Below are 26,894 nucleotides of genomic sequence, written 5' to 3'. Positions count from 1 at the left end.
ATCAAAATGGGGACGCTGGTCTGTGGGCTTGTTATTTTGGAGTGTAAATACATGCTTTAGTTCTCCTGCCTTCTGCCTAGAGAATTCCTTATATCCTGCAGTTCCGGACCTTTTAGGCACATATGAGATTCTCTTTGAAATCATAAATTCTGACTTCCTAATATAGTCACCAATAGGAATGTATATAGAGAAAAGAAGATCCAGGATAGAAGTTGGGGGGGAATATCTATGTTTTGAGAATGGTACATGGATGGTAATACAGCAAAGGATATGGAGAAGGAATGGTCAGTTAGGTGGGAGGAAAACCAGGAAAGAGAAGCTCCATGGAAGCCAGGAAGAGAAAGCACTGGAGAGTAGGGTATAACTAACAGTGTTAAAATCTACAGAGAGATCAATAACAGGAACAGTCAAGAGATCTAAGAGATAACCTTAGAGAAAGTAGTCTTGGTAGAAAGGTAAGGTCAGAAGCTGGATTACAAGAGACTGAAGAGAAGAACTGAGAAAGAGGAGACAATGAGTGTGGATAATTTTCTAGGACTTAAGCACTAAGAGATACAGCTTGAAAGGATGTTGAGGTAAAGGTAATTTTTTTTAAAGATGTGGGATACCTAAGCATGTTTGTAGCTAGCAGAAAACGAAAGACTGCGGGAAGCAAGCTACAAAGTAGAGGAGATAAAGGACCTAAGAAACCACTTCTTATTCAGAGACTGAAGCAAAGGAGGAGAGAATGGGCAATGATGTGGAGTTATTCTGAGGCCTAGTGTAGAGAAGATAATAGAGTTCTCAAAGCTAGACTGTGATTTTCTCAGTAATGTGGGAGAAAAGGTCCTATGCTGACAGAAAGAGTTATGAGATAGGAGTGGTAAGGAGGAAAGAAGGGATTCTAAATAAGTTGAGTAAAATTAGTTTCAGTTTGGAATTTTTAAAATAAATAAATTAAACTTTAAGGAATCTTGAAGTTCTTTTAACCTTAAACTTTAAAAGAACCTTAAACCTTTATTTTAAGGAGCCTGAGGTACATTGTCATTCAAAGTTTCTAGAACAATAGAAATAGCATCAAATGAAAGTTTGCCCTTCTTTAATGGAGTAATTTCAAAACCTCAACATTTTGAGACAAGTCTCTGTGACACTGGGTGAGTCTCAGTGCTCTCAGTGTTATGGGCAACTCTCTAAGACTTTAAGTTGAAGAGAAGTCGCTGACTTTCATTGGTTCAGAGAGTTTCCTCATGTATAGTTCCTACAGCAATGAAGTCACAGGGGCCAACGAATCACTGCAATTCTTGACCTAAAGCTGAGAGATTTCTATTTCATTAGACACTCAATATGAAATGAACAAGCACAGAAAGATACTTTCCTAAGATTCAATTATTTCAACATTAAGATTTTGATACATCTTTTAGAAAATATTAATATCTGTGTTCCTGACTTTCTCTCTCTCCCTCTCTCTCCCTCTCTCTCTCTCTCTCTCTCTCTCTCTCTCTCTCTCTCTCCCCCTCCACCCCCATTCCTTTGTATAAACTGTCCTTCATGACTGGAATGAACTTCTCTCATTAGCCTCTAAGATTCTCTAGCTTCTTTCAAAGTTTGATTCACATGCCACTTCCTTTGGGAAGTCTTTCCTGATTTTTGTTGTCAGTGTTCCCTCTCTCCTCACCTTGAATTATCACATTTACATTTATATGTTTACATGTAATATTCTCCATCTTCCAGTAGAATGTAAACTCCTTGATGACAAAGGCTGTTTTTTGTCTTGTGATTTTGTGAGAATCGAATGAGTTACTATCTATATCTATGTATACATATATGTATATGTACATGTATATGTGTGTATATATGCATATATACACACATATATGTATAAAGAAGTATGTGTGTGTACATATATTGCATTCTGCAAATCTTAAAGCACTACATAATAGTGATATAGATAGTTATTAGCTAGCTATCTATAAAGGGGGGTTGATAGAATAAAAAATAATGAGAAGTCTTGACGAAAGTCAATGAAACTGAAAGCCATGTTGGCTTTCCCTAACTTTAATGCAAGAGTTAGTTGAGAGGTTTCTCATGAAACTTCTCATAAACATTCATATACATTTACCAGATTTCCACATATTTCCAAAAAGGGTTCACTATAAACTCAATCCATTTAAATATTTACTGTGTAAAAAATAAAGTATTTCTTTATCTACTTGAGATCAGGTCCCAGTAAATTATCCTGTATATTTCCTTGGTCTCATAGATATGAGGCACAAGTTATTAGCTGCCAATTTTAAATTTAGGAGATAAGGTAGAAGGTGTCAAAGTTTGTCAAAGACAAACTAAGGCTAAGATAATAGAAACAGCAGGTTGTTGCATGAGTTGTGCTGTAAATAATTAATTTCAAAAAACAAAAATAAAAAAGTAGGTCTCAGTCAGTATTTAAACTTCTTGCTATGCATGGCTTGAATTCAAATTTTGATAATTCGAAAGTGAAAATGGTTTATGTTCTTAAGTCCTACCTAGTGAATGTTTATTCAGATTAAAGACCACAATAAGTGCTGGTATAACTAAGTCCTGGGCATTTTGAAGAGCTAAAGAAGTCTTGGAAGCAAGATTTTGGAAAGCTCACATTGCATGCATATACATGCACATTACTCCAAGGCCTGAATGTGATCATGGCTCTCATTTTTATGAACGTTATCACTTTCTAACATTTAACCAAAATTAATTTTGGAAAAAAACCCTCCAGTTTGATAGATTAGTTTATATTTCATAAACTCAGAGCAGATTGTTAAGATGTATCAACTCTTAAAAGTTTAAAATAATATTTTTACACAAGTATACTGACCTTCTTGACTTTTCTAGTTTTTTTTGATTCCTCTAGAGATTTGATCTTTTGGTCTTTAAAGCCTTCAGAGACGTCATCTGAAATATCAAGCTTCACTTTTCCACTTTCAACACCTAAAATCCAAGTGAATTGAAACTTAATTAGAAATTAAAATAGACAAGTCCAAATTGACATGGAAAAAGAAAAGTTAAAAATAAAACTTCTTTATTTGTTATAGTAAGAAGCCTTAGTTTAGCTTCTGCTGAAAGATATAAACATCATATATTTTTAGTTCTTTGAACTACTCAGGCTTTGCATTCAATTTCATTTTAAATAATCAAAATAGGTTATATTACTCAATAGTTTCAAAAAGTGTTTGCTCCTTGGTAGCACAATATTACTAAATTTGTCTAAAGTAGAAAATGTACACCTCCAGATTTTTTGTTTATTTGAAATAAAATAGCCTTTTATATTAGGGAATCATAAATCAGCTCCTGTGGTTATCATAGAATACTACATATTAGAAGTCTTCCTAATATTTACAGAAAGTTTTTTAATACAGAATACTTTATACTTGCTATCAAATATCTCAAATTGAGACAAAGCTCTTAGCACTAATTAATTAATAAGAATTTGTTAAGCCCCTATCATATGCCAGGCACTGTGCTAGGAGCTTGAGGGTACACAAAAACAAAAAGGAATATAATTTCTACTCCCAAGGGGCTTACATTTTAGGGTTTTTTTTGAGGGGGGAAGGCTAGGCAATTGGGATTAAGTGACTTGCCCAAGGTCACACAGCTAGTAAGTATGTCAAGTGTCTGAAGCTACATTTGAACTCAGATCCTCCTGATTCCAGGGCCTGACTCCCTGTGCCACCGAGCTGCCCCAGGGGCTTACATTCTATAAAAGAAGACAATATATACAAACAAGTGTGTACAAAATATATATATATAAATATGTAACATAAATAAGAAAATTAATTAAATTAGGTATCCTAAGAGATGAAGGTGAAAACAGTGAATTCCAGGAATGTGCAACAACCTGGAAGTAAGAAAGACTTCCTGCTGCAAAAATTACAAGTCCCCAAATTAAAAATGTGTTGTCTTATAAACATTTGCAAACTCCAAACGGTTTTCTTCCCCCAAAGGAGCAGTGTTATAAATAATGATTAAGTTCCCACCTAACTAGCCTATACATACCAATTTAACACTTGCCCCTTCCCGCCTCCAAAAAAAGAAACAGTCTCTGACCTCTGAAAACTTACATTCTACCAGGAGAGAAAACACATATATAGTTAAGCATATATCAGTCAACCAACAAACATTTATTAAGCAGTTACTATGTGCCAGGCGCTGTGCTAATAAGTCCGGGGGTTATGAAGAAATGAGGAAGATAGTCCCTGCTCAGAAGGGGTTCATAGTCTAATGGGGGAGACAACAGACAAACAAGCAAACTATACATAGGATAAATTGAAACTCATAGGAGAGGCACTAGCATTAAGATCCAGGAAAAGCATCTTGCAAATGCGGAACTTTTGCTAATATTTTTGAAGAAAGCCAGGAAATAGGCAGGACTGAGGAGTGAGAGAATTCATAGGGAAGAGCCACTGAAAACACCTGAATCTGGAGAAAAATATGTTGATGGACCTCAGTGGACTGGACATCTAGTTTTTGTCAAAGTCTTATGTGCAGTATTGCTATGTGACTCTGGGCAAGTCACAATTCACACACAAGTCAAGACATCAACCCGTGATGTTAATTGTCTCTTCAAAAATGAAAGATAAACAACATGTGCATTATCGACTGATGAATGCAAAATAAAGGTGAAGATATTGACTGATTATCCACATTTATTAGAGATCATCTATGGAAACGTCATGGAAAGACATGGATTCACATCGTAAACAGATTAGAGATTCAGAAAAGGTGACACTTTTCACAACTAAGGATAGGGGAAGCATCTGTGATCAAACAAGCAACAGAGGATCACAGGAGATAAAAGGGATAATTTTTTAATACAAAGTTGAAAAGTTTTGCAAAAACCAAAAACAATGCAGTTGAAATCAGAAGAAAAACACTTAACTGGGGAAAGGTCTTTGCAGCAAGTTTCTTTAACAGAGCTCGAAAGTCCACTGGTTAAAACATATAAGAATAAATAACATTTTCCCATTAGATGAATGGACAAAGAGTATGAAAGCAGTTCTCAAGGTAAGGAATCAAAGCTAGCAATAACCACATAAAAATGTTCCAAATCACTAAAAAAAGTATGCCCATCTGATTAGTAAAGATGGAAAAAAGGAAAAATGATAATTACTGAAGGGGATATGGGAGGAGAAGCACAATTGTTGGGGGTGCTGTGAACTGATCCTGTCATTCTGGAACGCAATGGAACTATGCCCAAAAAGGCATTAAGTTGGATGGTTCCTTGATCCAGTGATATCACCACTAAGAATATAGCCCAAAAAGATCAAAGAAAGAGAGAAACAACACATACCAAAAATGTTCAAGGCATCACTTTTTGTTAACTAGAAACCAGTGGGGTGTCCATCAATTGGATGATAGCTCAATAAATTGTGGTATATATGACTGTAACAGAATATGATTGTGCTGTAAGAAATAACTTATATGAACTGATACAGAATAAAGTGTGCAAAATTTGAAGAAAAATTTATAAAGTGAATACATTATTACACATTACTGCAAAGAAAAGCAACTTTGCAAAACTCAAAAATCCTCATCAATGCAATGACCAACCAGGATTCCAAAGGACCAACAATGAAACCTGCTACTCACCACCTCCTGAATGAGAGGACATGGACCAGAGGTGCAGAATGAGATATCCATTTTGGACATGGCCAGTGGGGAGATTTATTCTGATTGATTTGCTAACTAATATGCTACAACGAATTTTGGGGGGGGAACAGTTTGTTTTTAGGAGGCGACAACTGGGGGACATGGGAGAATAAAAGAAAAGAAAGGAAATTGTCATTGAAGCATTCAAATAAAATGCATAGAAGGGAATATAATGAAATTCAGAGAGAGAGATCCATATAAGTAGGACACCTTTGAAACTAAAATGTTGAGTTTATTATATACTTTTAAAAGCAACATATAATAGATTTATGGTTTAATATATAATATTTCTGTTTTTCTTAGCATATGGAAATGTTCATGTTTTTGTTTGTCACATTTAGAATAAAAAAATTAAAACGTTTTAATAAGGATATGGATAAGAATTACACAGGATAAGAATGTATGGACAGGTTAAGATATCTGCATTAGTGGACAGTTGTACTCACACCAATGAGAGCACAGATTCAGTAAAGTATCAAATGAATTTGTATTATTATGTCAAAATCAAATTTTGTTAGTTGCCAGACTCAGTATTTCCTAGTTTAAAGTGAGAGTTGTTTGAAAACTGTAGGATAAAGAAGTGAAGATAAGTTTAAAATACTAGGATTTCTTGTTAGTTGGAATATTGTTCTAACCTTTGGCAAATCAATGGTGCCTATATATGGATAAAATGATTGTGGCAAGTAGGGAATCAAATTTAATACTGTATTTTTAAAATGTTTCCTCAAATAGTTGAAAAAAGTTGGTTATGGTAACAACTAAGAAAAATGCTTTTAAAAGTAGAAATGTAGTTTGCAAACTAACATTTTAATGTCAGAATACTTGCCCCAATAACAGACTGTTCTTTCACTATCTTGTGAAAGGTTTCATGTTTTGTTCAAGTATTCTTTTTCTAATCTGTAAATTTTTAAAGCTTATTATTTTTGTCCTTTTTTTAAAAGTGCTATACAAACTTTTATTCTTAGTAAAAATTTGGACTAAGAGGCTATTAACCTCTTATTAACCTATTAACCTTTTTCTGGGATAGGGAAAAATATTGAGAGTCTTACCTAAATTTTTTGATAGCTAATAATAACTCAGCCCAAGTTATATTTTATTTATCGTTTTCTCATCAGTTTATACTTTCTTCACGTAAATTTTAACAACATAATAAATACAGGGATGAAAGGGAAAAAGGAAGGAAGCTAGTTTATGTGCCAGGCACTGTGCTAAGTGCTTCATAAATATTATTTCATTTAATCCTCACAACAGCCCTGGGAGGTAAGTACTATTATTATCAATTCCATTTTACAGTTAAGGAAAATGACTCAGATAGATATGAAGTGAATCATCCAGGGTCACACAGCTAGTAAGTATCTGAGGTCACATTTGAACTTGGGTCTTCCTGATCTAGGCCAACCACTCTATCCACTGTGTCACTTAGCTGCCAATATACCAGGACATAATCCTAAAGGGAAAAAAAAGGAACTACTGTAGTATTCCATACTGGTGGTATGGAAAAGTTTTCAACATTTCAGAAAAAACAAGTGAGTACTATGTATATTGTAGGGATGGTGGTGGTGAAGTACGATTTTAACCCTCTTTTTGAATTTAAAGCAGCCATCCCTAAATAGAGCTGACTGTAAAATGAGAAACTTAATTTCTTTAAACATATTTTAACCACCTACCCAGAAATGGCCATGTACAGCTGGACTGAGGCACTCAATAGAATAAGACGTGGGAAGGAAATATGGTAGGAAGGAAATTTGAAAACCTCAAGGATTCAGGAGACAGGGTTAAGAAACTGAAGGCCAGGGTTAGCATCTGGTTTGTCTAGACCGAAGTCTCAAAGGGGTTATAGGCATAAAGATTGATTAACGGTTCACAACTTGGACCTAAACCTTTCCAAGGAACCAGTCTGGGACCTTCACTAGAGTGATGTTGCAAATAAAACTTAACAACTTTAGATTGATGGAATAAGCTGCTTACCATAATGCTTGCCCTTCTGTCTACAATTCTACCTCCTCATTTGGGATAGCTGAATATAAGAAAGGAAAGAGATGCAACAACTTTGCAAAACAGAAGTCCCCAAATAAATACTCGAATCATACCTCCTTTGTCCTGTTCCCAATTATACCTTTCCAAATGCCACTTTTGGAATTCTTCCACTTGCCTTCTTTACTCCTATTCACATGTTGCTGAATGAAGCCAGAGAAACTTTGCTGACTGGCTCACTACAAATCCAGGTTACATAATCTTAACTGGGCCTTCACTGAAGCAAGGCAATCCTTTTACATCTCTCTAATTGACTATCCCACTTACCATAGGGGCTTTTCCAAACATTTTCATTTAAGAATCCCATAGCACACTTCCCCTCCTCCCCCCATATCTACCATCTTAACTGAGGACCTTGCTTCACCTTTCACCAAAAACACTTGTCCTCATTTCATATGGCTCTGATATCTTCTCTGACTCTCTCCTCCTTCAGCCCATCTCATATGAAGAGGCGACCCTTCTCTTTGCCAAGCTTAATCTATTTGTACTCTTGATCCCATCTTCTCCAGCAAATTGCTCTTACGTCATCCCTGCTTTCTTTAACCTTGAACCATTCTCTATCTACTGGCTTCTTTCTTGTTGCCTATAAACATACCCACTTCTCCCCATCCTTTTAAAAAAACAAAACAAAAATAACTTTACTTGATCCTCCTATTTCTACTAGCTTTTATCTTCGATCTCTTGATCTCTATGAAACCTTTGGTATCTGTTGATAATCCTCTATCGTTGATATGCTCTCCTCTCTAGAGCTACATAATACTGTCTCGGTTCCCATCATCCTATCTGACTGACCCTACCTCCTCAGTCTTGTCCCCCAAAGCCTTGTCTTGGGCTATTTTGTCTTTTTCTTGCTTGGTGAATTAATTGGCTCCCACTGATTCCCAGATCTATATATCTAGTCCTAATCTCTCTGCTGAGTTCCAATACTGCCTACTAGACATCTCAATTTGGATGCCATACACGCATTTCAAATGCGATATATACAACACAGAACTCATAATCTTTTCATTAAAACCCTCCCCTCTTCTCAACCTCCCTATTTCTGTTGAGGGCAACACCATCATCTCATTTACCCTAGCTCACAAACATAGCATCATCCTCAAATCCTCACTCTCATTCCACACAGCCAGTCTGTTGTCCAGTCTTATAATTTCTATTTTCATAACATCTCCTATACATACACACACACACACACACACACACACACACACACCCTCTTCTCTCCTCTGATATTTCAATCATGCTTGTGCAGGCCTTTATCACCCCTCCCGTGGACCACCACAATAATCTTCTGATTGGTCTCCCTGACACAAATCTCTCCCCGCTCCAATCAGTATATCCTCCATTCAACTGCCACAGTGATTTTCCTAAAGTGTAGGTCTTGACTATTTGAATCTTCCTCCTCAATAAACTCCAATGGCTCATAATTACTTCTGAGATAAAACAAAATACTTTGCTTGACATTTTAAGTCCTTCACAACCTGGCCCCTTCCTACCTTTTCATTTTTTTTGCTTTACTCCCTTCCCTTCTACCTACTCTATTATTCAGCTACGCTGGCCTGTTTGCTCTTCCTTGAACACGGAACTCCATCTTCCGGCTGTGCCTTTTCTTTGGCTGGTTCACTCACCCACGTCTGGAATGCTCTCCCTTCTTACCTCTGCTTCTTGGTCTTTTTCAAGATTGCTACATGAATTACTGTGCCATAAGAAGTTATTAATAAGAGGAATTCAAAGAAACCTAGAGAATAGCTACTGCCCCTGAAATCCCTCTGAGAGAGAGAATCCTGCCTTCCCCTAATACTGATCAGTACTGAGACCTGAGTAACCACTGCACTTCAGCTTGTGAAGATACAGAGACCCAGTCTAAAACAAACAAACAAATAAACAAGCTGATCTGGGGCAGCTTGATCTAGGGGACTAAGGTGAAGACAGACTTGATATATTTCCAATCCTGGCAGCTCTACCCTAGGAAATATACAAAAACTGAATAGGTTAACTTACTCCAGTGGACAGGTGAAGCTGGATTTGGGTAGAGGGAAAGAAGAAAGGGGCAGAGAAGGAGGAAGGGTGGGGGAGGGGAGGGGGAAAGGTTAGAAGGGGAAGGGGAAGGAAAGGAGGGTCATTTATTAAACATCTACTATGCACCTGGTATTGTGCTAAGTGCTTTACAAATATTATCAATTTGACCCTCTCAACAATCCTGGAACGTAGGTGTTATTATCAATCACATTTTACAGTTGAGAAAACTGAGGCAGGCAGAAGTTAAGTGATTTACCTAGGGTTACGTAACTAGTAAGGGTGAGGCCACATTTGAACTCAGGTTTTCCTGACTCTAGATCCAAGCATCTGTCTGGGTGCTTCCTGTTTCTTATAGGGAGAGGGGAAGCAGCAGGGCAGATGGCTAGGCTGCTATGCCTTAGGGTCAGAGAATCAAATATTTAGAGAACAGAAGGAACCTCTTATGTCATCTAATCTAACAACCTCCTTCTTTTAAAATCCCATTTAATTTTTTCAATTAACAAAAATCTATTTTTATTCCTCCCATTCCTCTATTGGGAACAAAAGGGAAAACAAAGCCCTTGTAACAAATATGCAAAACAAAGTCTCACAGTAATGCAGAAGAATATAGAGCTCATTCATCATTCTGAGTCTATCAGGAAGCAGGTATCATTCTGGAGGAGACAATATGTACACAAATATGTACAAAATAAATATTTAATAAATACAAGGTAATTTTGGGGGGTGGGGTCATAGCATCTGTGATGAGGAAACGTTTGACGTAGAAGATGGCATTAGGTTGAGCTTTGAAGCAAACTCGAGATTCTAAGAGACAGAGGTATGGATGGAGATCATTTCGGACCTGAGGGCCTTCCAGTGCAAATGAATGGAGATAGGAGATTGAATGTTGAATGAACAATCAGCAAAATGGGGGCATGGTGGTGAACAACTGTAGTTCCTACTACTGGGAAGGCTGAAGCTAATGAATCACTTGAGTTCAGGAGCTCTAAGGTTCAACAGGGCTAAAGCAAACCAAGTGCCTGTACTAAGTATAGGACAAATATGGCAAGCCCCCAGGTGCAAGGACCCATCAAGCTAACTAAAGAACTAGAGATGATCTAGCCCAGGTCAGAAAAAAGAGTAGGTTAAAGTTTCCATGCCAACCAGTACTGGGATCAGGCCCCAAAGAGGCTACTGCAATTTTAGCCTGGGTGAGATAGGGAGCCCCGGTCCATTAAATAAAAAAATCAGCAACACTACTTTGGCTGGAAAGTAGAATAACTAAAGGGAAAAATAGTTAATAAGGCTGCCTGAAGGGAGACAAATGCTGATAAGGATCGAACTAAGGTGAATGGAAGTAATAAGAAGGGGCTGGACTAATGAGAAGTTGGTGAGATCACAGACAGCACTAGCCACTGACTAAATATGTGGTGTAAGCAAATGGGCAGCTGAAGATGGTTCTGAGGTTGCAGCACTGGGTGACTGAGAGGTGATGGTGTCCTTGCCCTGTAATAGGGAAAGTTCCAGCAAACAAGAGAAGCTCCCTGCAGTTTGGGAAGTTCTAGCAAAAAACTGGAAATGAAGTGGATGCCCACCATGTTCGGAACGGCTGAAGAAAATGCAGTGCATATAAATGTAACAGAATTAAAGTTCTGCATAAGAAATTACAAATTAATATTTCAGAAAAACTTGCATGAATTGTTGAATGGGCTGTCAACTGTGATTTAGGTCAGTTTTACTTTTCTTTCCCACTAGAGCCTCACATCACAAGTTTTTCATGGCTCAAATCTGGTTACTAGGTATTATTTGACATTATTGTTATCCATTTGTATTATGCCCTTAGGACACTGCAAGTTATATAAGGGCAGGAATAGGAACTATGTATTACCCAATATAAGCATTTAATAATGTGTGTTACATAAAATTGAATTACTTAACTATGACTATTACCAAGATGACCAAGATAATTTTTAAGACAGAAAAAAATGGAATATTATAAATCAACTGTATTTATGGAGTAGTAACTATCTTACAGGTAGAAACATGCTAGTGTTTATATTCTACAAACAAAAATAAAAATTCTTATTATTTCTTTAAGGGAATTTTCTGAGATTCATTCTATGTACTAACCGTGTTAATTCCTTTTAATACTTACTTTCCTTTCGACCAATGCCCCGTGTAATATTTACCTGATCCCTCAAAACTTATCTTTGCAAGTCAAAAAATTATTCTGATATATGTATGCTATCAAATTATAAACTGTTATTCACTTCTCTGATTATATATTCTACACATCTTTTTTCTTACCTTCTTTAAGAAGAAACAAATGAGTTTAATCAATCTTTAATATTTAAATAAACAAGTTCCACCTAGTCAAGTGATAAAAATACTCAAATCTCAAAGGGGTTATATTTAAAACTTTTATTTAAAAATTTTATATGTAAAAACCAACTCATAAAATTACAAATTTTTTCATAGGCCATTGACACACAGCTTTCACATAATTAGCATTTCATTAAGTTTTACCACTTCTATATTCCTTATAATTATTTGCAACCACAAAATTATTCCCCCAAAGGTCCATTTACCTCTGCATCCACAAAATTGTTCCCCCAAAGGTCCATTTACCTCTGCATCAATAACAACTGCAGGACAAAAACAATCTGTGAAATAACTCTCTCCTCAAAATTTTTAAGCACACATGTATCAGGTACTCACAGATGGCAAACATAAAGCAAATAAAGTCCTACCATCTATAATAGCAGCCAAGAAAATAACAATTAAAAGCTTTCCTTCGTGTAGCCTCCTCCATTACTTGGTTCTCTGTAGTATACATACCTATGTCAAGGTATATATGTATGTATGTATGTATGTGTGTGTGTGTGTTGTGTATAACACACATATTTTAGGTAAGCAAAAACTATTTATGAAGTGCTTACTATGTGTCAGTTACTAAGTGCTGGGGATACAAAGAAAGGCAAAAATATCCCCTGTTCTCAAGGAGCTAAGTCCTATTGGGAGAGACGACATGCAAACTACATACATACAAGATGTGTACATATATATGCATATATAAACGTGTATGTGCATAAATATGGTAAATTGGAGGTAATCTCAGAGGGAAAGTGTTTGCATTAAGGGGACCAAGAAAGACTTCTTGGAGAAGGTGGGATTTTCGTTGAGAGCTAAATGAAACCAGGGAAGCCAGGAGGTAGTGATGAGGAGGGAGAAAATTCTAGGCATGGGGGAGAGCCAGTGAAAATGCACCAAGTAAGGAGACAGTGTCCTGTTCAAAGAACAGCAAAGAGGCCTCTTCTACATGAAGTAGAGTAAGAATGGAAAGGCAGGTAGAGGTTAGGTTATGAAGGACTTTAAAAGCCAAAAATAAGATTTTATAAATTTTAGGGAGCCACCAGATTTATTGGTTGGGGTAGGGGGTTTGGAGCATAATGACATTGTCAGAACTATGCCTTATAAAAGATCATTTTGGTAGCTGAGTGAAGGGGGGACCAATTGGGGAGAAAACTGAGGCAGAGACACCAACAAGAAGGCTTTTACAAAGGTGTGGTGGCAATGTCAGAGAGGAAGGGGCAGATATGAAAGATATTGCAAAGGTAAAATTGTCAGGCCTTGGCAATAGACTGGATGTGGGGTGGGGTGAGAGAGAATGAGGAGTCTAAGATGACACCTAGGCTTAGATTAAGCCTGGGTAATTGAGAGGATGATGGTGCCCTTCAAAGTAACAGGAAAATGTGGAAGAGGAGAGGATGGGGGGGGGGGGAGGAATGATAACACTTTTTTCCTTCTAATATCTTCTACCATCTTCCAACTGTAACTCAAACTGACTCTCTCTAGTTATTTTAATTTCTACAAAAAACTGACTTCCTGGTTCTTTTTCCCTTGCTTATATTTCCCAGTTCTATGACCTTATTTCATCCAAATTAACTGGATTCAAAAAAGAAAAATCACAAATAGGCTATTAACTTTCAGGGAAAACAAAATGAAACTGAATAAAGCAATGTGGTTTTCCCTTACACAACTAGCTGCTGGAAAGTATTTCTTACGTACCATACTCAACAAGTTTTACATTTTAGCTATAAAATAATAGTGATGATTAACTCTACACCAAATTTGGCCTTGTAGTACCTATGAGAAAACTAGCAAATTTTAGCACTTAGTGGCCATTTTGCCAGCCCAGATTTATTTTCACTAAATCCAAATCAAACTGGGATACTTATACTTGTTCATTCTTTAAGTTAAAAATTTTACCTCATTTTACATAAATTTGTCATAACTAAATGAGAAAAACTGAGAAGCAATTTAGTATATACTCCCAAAAGTACACTGATACAATTCTACTGAGAATACAGAACAAATATGTCTCGCAAAGAGGGAACGGCAAAAGCTATGAGCATTGGAACAACAGGGGTCAAGGGCTCTAGAGACTTAAGAATACTGTATAGAGAAATATAGGGAGTAAATTGGGAAGAAAAGCAGACACTGGAAAGAGAAAAAGACAAAAACAATTTATTTAGATTTCACAGCACTGGATACAATACAAAAAGGAAATAGCAGATCAATCCATCAAACTATCGCAGGAGAAATAGCTAGAAAGCCAAGTACTGGTTTGTAGGTATATTATACCATCTAATTTGCTTATTACACACATAATTTAGAAACACTCTTTCGACAAACTAAGATTTCAACTTGCAAGGTTAACCGGAGGAAACATAGTTCTACATGCCGGGGGAAAATGTATTAATTGCAGTAAATAAGCCAAATAGCTAATTATACTAACCTCTGTGTTTACTTTTGATTGTACACTTGTGCTAATTTGCTCCCTCACAAGCATTTATTAAAATTTATTGTAATTTATTTAATTATTTGAAAGCTAACCAGGACTGAGTAATTGTTAGTCCAAACCATGCAATTATCTTTTTTAAAATCAATAATAATCGCATGCAAAGGTAGTAAATTACAGAAGGTGTAAATGTGCAAAAACAGCCTATTTCAAAGAGACAGTGATAGGTACCATCTGCTATTTACTTAAATGGTTGATCAAAGTAAAAATTCATATAATAGCAATCACTTTTTTTACTCGCATACCTTATTTGTTCACATAATGGTTCACTTCACATAATGATCACAGCCCTCTTCCAGTACAGGAAAGTAGGTAAAGATAATTTCCCCTCAGAAGTAGCACATGATTGCTTTGTTACAGTAAATCAGCTGACTGCTATCACAGCTGCACAATCTGTACCACCAGAAATCACTGCCTGAACATTAGTGGCTGACAGACATCACTTTGATAAACACTGACAACTAACAATACATCTAGTGTTTTTATAAATGTTAGCACTTTGTTTTCTTTTCAATACAAATTTCAAAGACTCCTGTAATTCTGTTAAAAACATTTTATTTCTCACTTTATTATTGGATGAACAAAGGTAGAACAAGTCAGAGAATCCTGGGAAGGTGGGACTCTCAGGTCTGCATACTGAGGCCACCAAAATCAACATCTCCAGCCAGGGATCAAGAGTTGGGCACTACTGGGCACTCATGGTCTCTCCTGGAATTATCATAGATAGGAGAAACAGGAGATACATCAGTACTGATGCAATTCTGATCAATTCATCTATCTTTCTTACAGAAAGATTCTTGAGAACTGACAATTTAAAGGTATACTACTGAAAGCTGTGTAATTTCTAATTTCATTACACGAAATTTTAAAGCAAATTTCTTCTCAACATGAAAGAAAAGAATTTGTTAGACTAATTATTACTTTCTGGAAGTACCTAAGTTTATATTTTATAGATATTAAGATGTCCCATTTGGGAAACATCACACTGGTTGACAGCATCTTAGAAAGAAAAGATAATAACACATTTAAAAAAATTTTTTTAAAACTCAAGAGGTGTTAATTATGTACATCAACTTCTGACCTTAATGTTGCTGAGTTCTCTTCCCACTCTCAAATTCTGTGATTCTTATAGCATTATGCCCAAATCTCTTTAGGGTACTACAAAAAGAATCCTGTTAAAAACTATATTTATAGGGCAGTTATAGTTATTCTTCTAACTTTCATTCTGGGCAGGTACCCTTACTTCCTCTCCCTATCAACCCCTAGTAGTTCTCAGCTACACAGAGCTTGCGGACACACTAGGACATTCTACCCATGGATAAAGAGAATGTACTGGAACTCATTCTCCATGATTAATAAACTTCTAACCCATCATACTTACCCCATTCTAGCGATTCTGAATAATAAGCTGCCAACGTTCAAACCTGACCATGCCCCCAGGATTCTCCCCTCTTACCTCCTCCTTATTCCTATCCCCCTCACTTTAAACCACAACCCCCAACAGCCCAATATAAAACTGCCCAACCCTCCCACTGTGTTCTCTGAAAACCTGCTCTATAGTTAAACAAAAACCCCACAAAAATTACATTTCATCTTAAATCTCTTCTTTCTTGCTCCCTCCATCTTCTTGCACTTAGACTTGGTTCCCTCCTGATAACACAGCTTCCCTGGCTAACTTTTCAAGCACTGGCTGCACTTTCACTCATCCCCTTGACTCACTGGTCACTACACTTCCAGGCTCTCCCTCTACCACTGATCACTCATAACTTCTTCTATGAGGTTCACTAAATCTATATTTACAATTCAATCAAAATTCTGCTACCTGTTGTCAATAGACTTCCAGGACTCTCCTTCCTTCCCCAGTGAATCAGTTCCTGGCTCACAGACTTTCTCTCCTGCTCTCCTTACTAGAGCACTTTAGTACATATAGACACAACACCCTAACTTCCCAATTCCTCAACTTGCTCACTTTTTATGACTTCCACCTCACCCATAGCTATGTACAGAGACAATCACATTCTTGATATTGCTAGCACACACAGGAGTTCCACATCCATGTTTTATGATCTCTGAAATTCCTTTATTTGATCACAACCTGTTGTCATTCTACTTCTCTCTGCCTTGCAACTCTAAATCCTATTCTCTGTCCTCAATATGATCTTCAATTCCTCTACCCCACAGTGCTTTCCTTCCCAGACCATGACCCCTGTGATTAGCTACATTCTTTCCTTACTCATCTTAACCCTTGGCGAACTGGTTCAACTCTACACTATAATTTTGTCCCTTTATGAAAAAATCTAGTCCTCAGCCTTGGATTAGTCCTGCTATCTGGGGCCTTCATTCCTACTCAGGTGCTGCTCAACAAAGATGGGAGAAAATCATGAGACTATGCTAACTGGGGTCAACCATAAGTTTATGTTATGTATTCTCAACTGGGCCCTCACTGTGGCAAGGCAATCCTTTTATATCTCCTTATTTGATTCACTATCCTACTCACCAAAGTGGCTTTTTAAAAACCTTTAATACCTCCTCCAACCTCCCAAAGTTCCCTCTCACCCCACCCTATCCGCTGAGAACCTGGCCTCATATTTCACTGAAAACAACTACGAGCTCAATTCCCAGAGGACCCTTCTTTTCCCTTATCTCATATCACTCAGATGCCTTCTGCCACCAGCTCCTACTCCACCTGTTGCACATGAAAAGGTGGCTCTTCTAGACAACGCAAAAACTTATACATACGCACTCTATTCCATTACATCTCTCCTTCCATGGCAGATTGCCCCTTCTATCATCCCTACTGTAAGTAAGGAGGGTTTCAATATCCATTTTAGAGTTCAGTTTCTCAGTATCCACAGCCATGGAAATGTCTAGCTTCCAGGTGTTAGATAATAACTACCAGAATAGTTTAAAGTACCTGAGATAATAATTCCTAGAATCATAGTGATAGGCAGTCCTACTGAGGCTGCACCATGAGATATGGGGGTGACAAAGTTGATATTTACTGTGCTTGTGCCGAGTGATGATATTGCTAAAGTTAACCTGTGAGCTTAATGTTGGCAAGATGCCTTCTTTGTCTGTTGCTCTATAAAGCAAGTGGGCACTGGTCAATGAGCGGGGAATCCACGGGGAACCCATAGGTTGACTGGCCCCCATCAAGGCTTGAGGAGATTTAGGGGAGTGTACAAACTGTGCCCATCTCAATTGACCCCACCGAGACATAGGGGTAGTTGCCCCCACTTCTTGTTGGCCCCTGCGAGAAGGGTGAAGGAATGCTGTAGGAGTCAGTGCTCCCATTATCAGCAACTCCCTCTTGAGAAGAATAGACTAGAATGGAGCAATATTATTAACCCCTCCAAAGCCGTCTTCCTGTCTGACCAGATCAAAAGTGAACCTGTTAGAGGCTGGAGTCCAAAAACTCCAGTGTCTCCCATGTGTTACCTGTGAAACACCTACTCTCACTAACTTTTAATCACTCCCTTTCTACTAGCTGCTTCCCTGCTTCCTACAAACAGGCCCACTTCTTCATCCTCAAAAAACCCTCACTTAATCTGTCCATCCCCTCTTTATATCATTCTATATCCCCCTTGTCTACACTCCAAGATAAGGCCATCTCCAATAAGGGCTTCCATTTCCCCTCCTCCCATTCCTCTCACACTCTTTATAGGTTGCCTTTTGACTTCATTTAATCAAAAGTGTTGTCTCCCAAATTACTAATGATCTCTTAATTAACAAATTGAATGACCCTTTCTCAATCTTCATCCTTTTTTAAAAAACAAGGATTTATTAAGAAGTTACTACGGGCCAGACCCTGTGCTAAGCACTTTACAAATATTATCTCATAACATTTACAAATGTTATCCCTATTATCTCTCCTCCCTAACAACCATGGAAGGTAGGTGTATTATCCCCATTTTCTAGTTGAGGAAACTGAGGACAGAGGTTAAATTACTTGGCTTGGGCCATACAATATTAAGTATCTGAGGCTGGATTTGACCTCAGAGGGTCTTTGTGACTCCAGTCCAGAGCTCTATCCACTGTGCCTCCCTGCCTCCGATAGAAGAGGGTGGAGGATTCACAATAGAGAGCTTCTTCCATATCCTCCATTTAAAGAAGATATCCAGGACAGCTCTTTCATAATTTCTCACCTGGCTGTAGTGGACTTCATCATGCCCCTGGAGCCCCTCCACCTCTTCAGCGTCATTTACCTTCTTTTGAGGTGTTGTCTTCCATCATTAGATTGTGAACTCTTAAAAAGCTGGGACTGCCTTTTGTTTATTTTTTGTATCTTCTGCACAGTACCTGGCACATAGTAGGTGTTTAATAAATGTTTACTGACTGACTCCCAATTTTGACCTAAGCCTCATGGCTCACATTTTGTTCCATTACCATGCCTAGTTGTCCTCTAGGAGCCTTCCCCTACCTAAGTCGGCTGACATCCAATGAAAAGACATGAAATTCTTGCCACAAAGCACAGAAGTACAGAAAATCAAAAGCCACTATCGATCCATGTCCTTGCTGAAAATTTGAGTCAACATAAACATAATATGGCTTTAAAGGGGGCAGCTCTTGGAGACTACTGATAAAAACTGAACTCTGCATGGTATGTTAGTATCCTGATCCAATGAGCCTCAGTTGCTCCTACAGCAAATGAAGTAAATAATTAATATTCTCAGGGCTCCATCAGATTTTTGGACAGCCAGGAGTTCATTATCAATACAAAGAAGGTGGGCTTTCTCGTAAATCATTCCTCAGGATAAGCTGCCTGACAGACCTGCCCATAAGGACACTGGAACAGAACTGAGTAATATCTATAACTGCAGAAAACCATCAAACACCACTTCCTACAATCAGGTCCCAGGATAAAACATGGATCTTATGGGTCTGGATTTGGAACCATCAACCACTAAATGCTGTACATTTAACCCACTTCCCTTTGTTCCTAGAGCAAAGGGCAAGATGTCAAAAGCACCATGAGAATATAGCTACTGTGACTTTCACTTCTCAGCTAATTCCTTCCCTGAGCCAGCTTCTAATCCAAAACTCCCTCAACAAATACAGGGAGATTGAAGAAACATATTTAGTACCACCACCGAAAACAGCTCCTGCCAAACTTACTAATGAGCTTAGTTGCCAAATCCAATAGCCTTTTCTAAATCCTCATTTTTCCTTGACCTCTCTGTAGCCTTTGATATTCTCTCTCTCTCTCTTTCTCTTTGTCTCTGTCTCTCTCCCTCCCCCCACCTCCTTTGACACTGTCTTCTTTCTAGGTTTTTGGGTCATCACTTTCTTCAGGTTCTCCTCCTACATATCTATTCCTCTATCCACTTGACTGGATCCTCCTCTAGATCACGCCTTCTAATCATAAGCATCCCTCAGTGTTCTGCCCTGGGCCTTCTCTTCTTCTTTCCCTCTACTGTTTCACTTGGTGATTTCATCAGCTCCCATGGATTTAATTTCCATCTCTATGCCTATGATTCTAAAATCCATCTTTCCTGCACCAAAGTCTCTGCTGACCTATAATCTCATATCTCCACCTGCTTTTCAAATTACTCAAACTGGAAATCTAGTAGACATCTTAAACTCATTATGTCCTAGACAGAATTCATCATCTTGTCTCCAAATCCTTTCTCCCCATCCCTTCCCTATCACTGCAGAGGGCAACACCATGCTGTCAGACCTTCAGGCATGCAACCCAAGAGTCATAGCGGATTCTCATCTCTCTCCCTGCTCCCCGCCCCCCCCCCCCATATCCAATCTGTTACCAAGGCCTGTCAATTTCACCTCTACAACATCTCTCTTCTCTCTGATGACAGTGACAACCACTCTAATGCAGACCCTTATCACCTCATGCCTGGATTACTGCAATAACCTGTTGGTGGAAGGACCTATGAAGGAAGATAAGGAAGGCCTTCTCTGCTGTGGGGTGGGGAGGGAGGGAGACAGTTCAGAACTTAAAATGTAGCAAAAAATAAAATTAAATTAAAAAAAAATAGCTTGCTAGTAGATCTGCCTGCCTCAAGTCTTTCCTCATTCCGAGCCACTCTCATTAAGCCACTAAGGTGATTTTCCTAAAGTGCAGATCCAATTCCCCCAATTCCAGTGGCTCCCTATTGGCTCCAGGAAAAAAATACAAAATGCTGTTTAGCATTTAAAGCACTCCATACCCCACTACTACCTATCCAGTCATCTTATCTCTCACTCTCTAACACGTATTCTACGATCCAGTGACACTGGCCTCCTGGCTGGTCTACAAATAAGATACTCTATCTCTTGGCTCCAGGCATTTTCTCTGGCTCTCCTCCATGCCTGTAACATTCCCCTGCTCTACTCCCACTACTGATCTCCCTTGCCTTCTCCATGTCTCAAATAAAACCCCACCTTCTACAAGATGCCCTCCCCAACCCTCTTAATTCTAGTCTCTTTCCTCCGTTATCTCCCATTTATCCTGTATATAGCTTGCCTTAGATACATTTGTTGCAAATTGTTTCTCCCATTAGATGGTAAGTTCCTTGAGGTTAAGCATGATTTTTTGGCCTCTTTTTGTATCTCCAGTGCTTAGCATAGTGCCTGGCAAAAGGTAGGCTATTAATAAATGTTAATTGATTGGCTTACTGATTGACCCTACTCCATTACAAACTCCATTACTTCATGCAATTAACTTGGTGCCAGAAATCCCACTCTTCAATGGAAATGCAATACTCACTTTTTTTTTTAACTCAAATACAAATCTATGGTGGGCACTTATTGGGTTATAAATATCCTTTGTAATGCGAAGTACTTTTTGATGAGAGAAAGAGAGAGAGGAAGGGAGAGAGAAATAAGTTCTCACCCAATCAAAATTTTGCTACTAAATGCTATCTCACTGATCTCTGACTTCTTAGAACCAATGAGGCCACAGAGGGTCATTCATAATATTTTACCTAAATCAATAAACAGGCATTTGCTAAATAACTATTATGCACCAGACATTAAGCACTGGGGACACAAAAAAAAAATAAGACACTATATAAAATCATTGTAGAGTTGTATTGTGATGGCTGATAAAGGCTCAAAGTTGTGGAATTGGCCCCAAGTTACACAAGGTTTAAAGTGTTCACCTGTAACACCAAGGGAAAATCCCACTTAAGAAACCCCCTTTAGTATCTCTGCTTGTGGAAACACTCTAGTTTTACTGTGTCTGATACAACTATATACAAAAACTCACCCAATGAAGACACCCTGCCTCTCCATTAAAGAAATATGTATAGCTTAAATACATTTATAACGTTTTGCTTAACAAGGAAAAATTCTTGCTATAGTCCTTTAGAAACCCATCCTTTTAGTTAACTGGTTTTGCTAAGGTCATGGAGGCAGCTTTGTGCAATAGTCAGCTTGAAGAAAAAGAACTTTTGTTATAATTCTTACTCTTCCCCACTTGCTATCTGTGTGACTTTGGCCAAGTTACTTTTCTTTTTGGACCTTTTGTCTCATCATCTGTAAAGTTAGGGACTTGGACTAGATGATTTCTGAGGTTCCTTCCAGATCTAAACTTATGTTCCTATAAAGGCTTATACTCTATGCCAATGGACCATTCCATACACAAGCCCATAATCAATCAAAAGGCCCCCCAAAAAAGCCTAAAGCATAGATCCAAAAGCAGGGAACAGGAAAAACTACTTCATTACTCTCCCAATTAACTACAAAGAGCTCAAAGTGGAGATCAAAAAGCAAAGTTCAGAAACATCAACCTATTAGGGAATATAGAATAAGCAAGATGGACAATCAGCCCTAACTGCCTCTATTCACAGATGTGGTACTATACATTGGCTTTTACTTACACAGTCTCAGAAAACAATCCTGACCCCCACCACCCATCCCCAAAATTGAACTGACAGATATATTAAGTCTTTCGCCAGTGTGTTGAGATGAGATATTCTTAGCCATGTGTAAATTAGAAGAAATTATGAGATAAGAGATAAATTTAATTTTATTCAAATGGACGTGTTCTCATTGATTTAGAAATTTCCTCCAAAATGCATATTGTAACCCATTCATGATTGCCTATCATCTTGTACAATTCTTGAGTCCATGTTCTCAAAAAAGTTTTACAGAAAAAAATTCTTTAAAAATCTGCTCAAGAAAAACCAGAACATCCAGAATAAGAAGTAATTTGAAAGCCTGGAAGGAAAAGTCTTTAAATACATATTTGTTTAACATGCAAAATCTATAAGGAATTCATACAGAAGTAGAAGAATGAGCCATTCTCTAATAGGTAAATGGGCAAATGTCAAGAATGAGTATTTCTCAAAAGAAGAAACAGAAATTATAACTTCATACAAAAAAAGTATTTACCTCTAATGATGAGGAAAATGTTTGCTGCTGTTAACTACTACTGCTACTACTAGTATACTACTACTACTACTACCACTACCACTACTACTACTACTACCACTACTACTACTACTACCACTACTACTACTACTACTGTACTAATGTTGCTGCTGCCGAGGCTAACAGTGATAACATTAGCTAGCTACGTGGTTTGCAAAATACTTTACGTACCTCACACTTTTTACAACATCCCTGGTGGTACGGATATTGTTTCCACTTTACAAAAAAGAAAACAGGCTTAAGAGGGATGAAGTTACTTGCCCAAGGTTACAGAGCTACTGTTGGAGAAGGGAATTTAAACCCAGATCTTTCTGACTCCAAGTATCCAAGCACTACCATGCCGCTTACACTCATCCATTTGTCAAAAAACAGTATAAGACAACAAAATTAAATATTGGTGAAGTTATGGAAAAACAGGGACACTAGCAGAACAATGTATTACTTCAATTTCAATCTTTTTGAGAAAACACTACTCAACTATGCAGACAGAAGTACAGAAATGTTCATACCCTTTGCCCTAACAATTCCTTTTCTAGTATTAACCCTAAGGAGATTATTGATAAAAAAAAAAGACCTATTGGTACAAATATATTCCTAGCAGCACCATTTGTAAAATTGTAAATTGCAAAATCACACACACACATATCCCAAGCCAAAAGGTGACCAAAAATTGGGGAATTATGGAACAAATCATGATCTACGAATGTAATAGATCACAGAATCACAAGATTTAAGCTGAACTGAGTTACCCAGTCCAATGCCCTCACTTTGTACATGAAGACATCAAGGCCCAACTTGCCTGAATTAGAAAGAGAATAAATAACTGAGTCAGGACACAAATGCAGGTTTGCTTATTCCAAACACAACACTCTTTGCATAGTACCGATACTGCCTTCCCTTTCTGAGGTTTATGTAATAAACCTGCAGTAATACCACTGCACCATAAAAAATGACAAATATAGAGAAAGATAGGAGTACTTAAGACAAGTGATACTAAATAAAGTAATAATAATAAATAGGTAACATTTGCGTATATATAGCCCTTTGAAGTGTGGAAAGTACTTCACACATTATCTCATTTGGTTCTCACAACAGCCATGTAAGATGATGGTTACTATGATTCCCATTTTACAGATGAGAAAACACACTTGACTACAACTATATAATCACAATAGCAGCAATAAAATCCTAATTGCTTATATAGAAAAGTTCAAAAGGAATCACAGAAACAAATAAGCAGATGTTGTTATGACCATGTAAAGCTAACAAACACCTCAAAAAGAAATCAAACTGAACTTTAGGGTTATAGACATAATACCTTACAATCACTTTCTTTGCTGTTCTTTTTGTTGTTTCTTGCTATATACACTGAATTTGTCAATGAACTTTAAAAATTATTTAGAGGAACTGAAAATTAAGATATTAAATAGGACTTTGATTTCACATAATAAATAACTCCTACTCCTGAATCAAATGATCATAGATTTAGAGCTGAAAGGACTTGAGGCAATTTAATCTAATTCCCTCATGGGAAAACTGAGACCCCAGGAGATTTAATGATTTGTCTCGGGGTCACATGTCTCCAGGTGTAAATATTTAAGCTGGTATTTTAACCAAAGCCGCTGAGATCACAAGTCCAGTGTCTCATCCATTACATGACACTGTGTCTTAAACCCTTGCTCCCTTATCCTATCACCTCTTATGCCTTGCCAAATCTAAACCTGGATTACTCCCACAAACCATTTCCTTCCCTCCCTCCTATTCATTTGCTGCTGAATAAGGGATGGCGGAAGTACTTCAAACCTGCTAAGCTTCCTATATATGATCGTTCTTTCTCTACCATCTACAAACATGCCTGAGTATCCCTCATCCTTAAAAAAAATTCATTAGACCCTGACTCAAGCTATCCTCTCATATACCTCATCTTTCTCTGGTAAGTTCCTTTATTTTCTCTCTTCCCATTCACTTGCAAGCTTTTGCGATCTGAATTCAGGATTTATCCTTCAGCTAAACCTACTTGGTTCAAAGTTACCAATGAACACTTAACTGTCATATCTGATTATCTTTTCTCAAGTTTTCTTGTAATATTTGATTCTGTTGATCCTCTCTCCTAGATATTCTCTATGTTTTCTTGAGCCTGGTCTACCCTGCTTTTCCTCTCTGATCACTCCTCTATCAATCCTGCTGGGTCATAATCCCTATCCTGCACCTTCCCTGTAGGTACATACACTTGATGGCTGTCCTGGGCCTTCTTTTCTCTCTATACCAGGGGTCCTTACCCTTGGGGCCACAGACCTCCAAAATCTTATACATACTTTGTGTTTTGTGTGTGTGTGTGTGTGTATATATATATATACACATACATACCCATATCTATAGATCTATATTAGAATGCTCCTTGAGGGCCAAGGACTATTTCACTTTTGCCTTTGGATCACTAGTACCAAGTAAAGTTACAGTTCTTGGAACATAGTAGGCACTCAATACATACTGATGATTGATACTTGATACTTAAAGCTTTTCATACCCTAATCCCAACCTGATTATGTGTTACTCTCCATATATTCCATGAAACAACTAAAATGTTATTCTTCCTGTTTATCAGATATGACACTATCTCTCATCGGTTTCTTTGCACTGACTATTTCCTATGGTTGGAATACACTTTCTCCTTAATTCTACCTTGGAATTTCCTAATTTCTTTCAAGACTCAGCTCAAATGCCATCTTCTATATAAAGCCTTTCCTGATCTCCTTACTGACTGGTGCCTTTCTATAATGCCATGCCAATCATCTTTTATTTGTTTTATACATACATACACACATATAAAAAATATGTGTATATATATATATATATATGTGTGTGTGTGTGTGTGTATATATATATATATATATGTATGTATGTATGTATGTATGTATGTATGTATTTGGCTGTCTATTCCAAAAGAATATAAGTTCCTGATGGCAAGAACTTTTTCACTTTGGGCTTTATATCTCCACTGCCTTACACAGTACCTGCCATATAAAAGGTAATAATCTTCTGACTGACTTTATCTGGACAATAACTTTTCTCCTCCAGTTCTTCTTTTCAACACACACACACACACACGTATGTATTATCTCAAGTAAGTGGAAAATCTATGTTGATTGTATATAGGATACAGTGTGGTGGAATATTCTAACACCAGCTTCAATAGTTTCTCTAAGAGACAACATATACTGAGACTGGTTGGAGAGAGAGCTATATGTAAAGTATTGAAAAGATTATAAGAGAACTTCTCCCCTGAGTGACTGAGTTCATTGTCAGTGAAACTGAGTCTGACAAGACATCTCCTAAGAGACCTAAACCTGATACAATAGTAGAAAGAGCACTTAACATATCAAGATACTTCTATTTTATGCTAAATTTTCAAACCACTCAAAATTAAAAGCCAACTGTAATCACAACAAATGTGTCAGCAGCAATTATTGGGACTTACTTAAAATTTCATGCCATTGTCATCAGGTGGGAATATTTTCATGTTAATGTTAAAGATTAGAGGCTAAAATATAGTGATAACACATGCTTATTCTATTTGCAAGAAAATTTTTAGCTCCAAAGGCTAGGCAGAAGGGGAAAAAAAACTATCACTTCTACTGCTGTTTCAATTTTCAATATTTTGAATCATTTGTCTTCCCCTAACTAGAGAAAAAGTAGTTAAACCCTCTCTTTGAAAAAGAAAAATAGGATAGTTAAGTAATCTTATCAGATTTTAACCTAAATCGTAGGCAGGGATTGGGGTAAAGATTTCTTGAATTCCAATTTTATTTATGCCTATAGCTATGAAAAAACAATGAATCTACTTTTTCTATTTCCTCCTCCTATTACAGTTTTAAATAGTAGATAACAGGGATTCTAATTAGCTAACTATCATATACAGAAAAATAACAAAAATTTGCTTTAAAATAATATGTTTAAAACTAAAGTCACTCTA

The 26,894-nt window shown here is 37.4% G+C and overlaps 1 protein-coding gene across 1 annotated transcript in view; it reads right to left on the bottom strand.

The window, feature by feature from the left end:
• The window catches only part of MCPH1 (microcephalin 1), a 341,986-nt gene that overhangs the window by 268,208 nt on the left and 46,884 nt on the right, over positions 1-26,894 (bottom strand). Inside the window, exon 9 of the mRNA XM_036748364.1 lies at positions 2,828-2,940. Within this exon, the coding sequence (XP_036604259.1) occupies positions 2,828-2,940 (113 nt within the window). The remainder of the gene's footprint in view (positions 1-2,827; positions 2,941-26,894) is intronic.

Source organism: Trichosurus vulpecula, chromosome 3 (assembly GCF_011100635.1).
Source record: "Trichosurus vulpecula isolate mTriVul1 chromosome 3, mTriVul1.pri, whole genome shotgun sequence".
Lineage (NCBI taxonomy): Eukaryota > Metazoa > Chordata > Mammalia > Diprotodontia > Phalangeridae > Trichosurus > Trichosurus vulpecula.
This window is presented reverse-complemented; position numbering and strand designations above follow the sequence as displayed.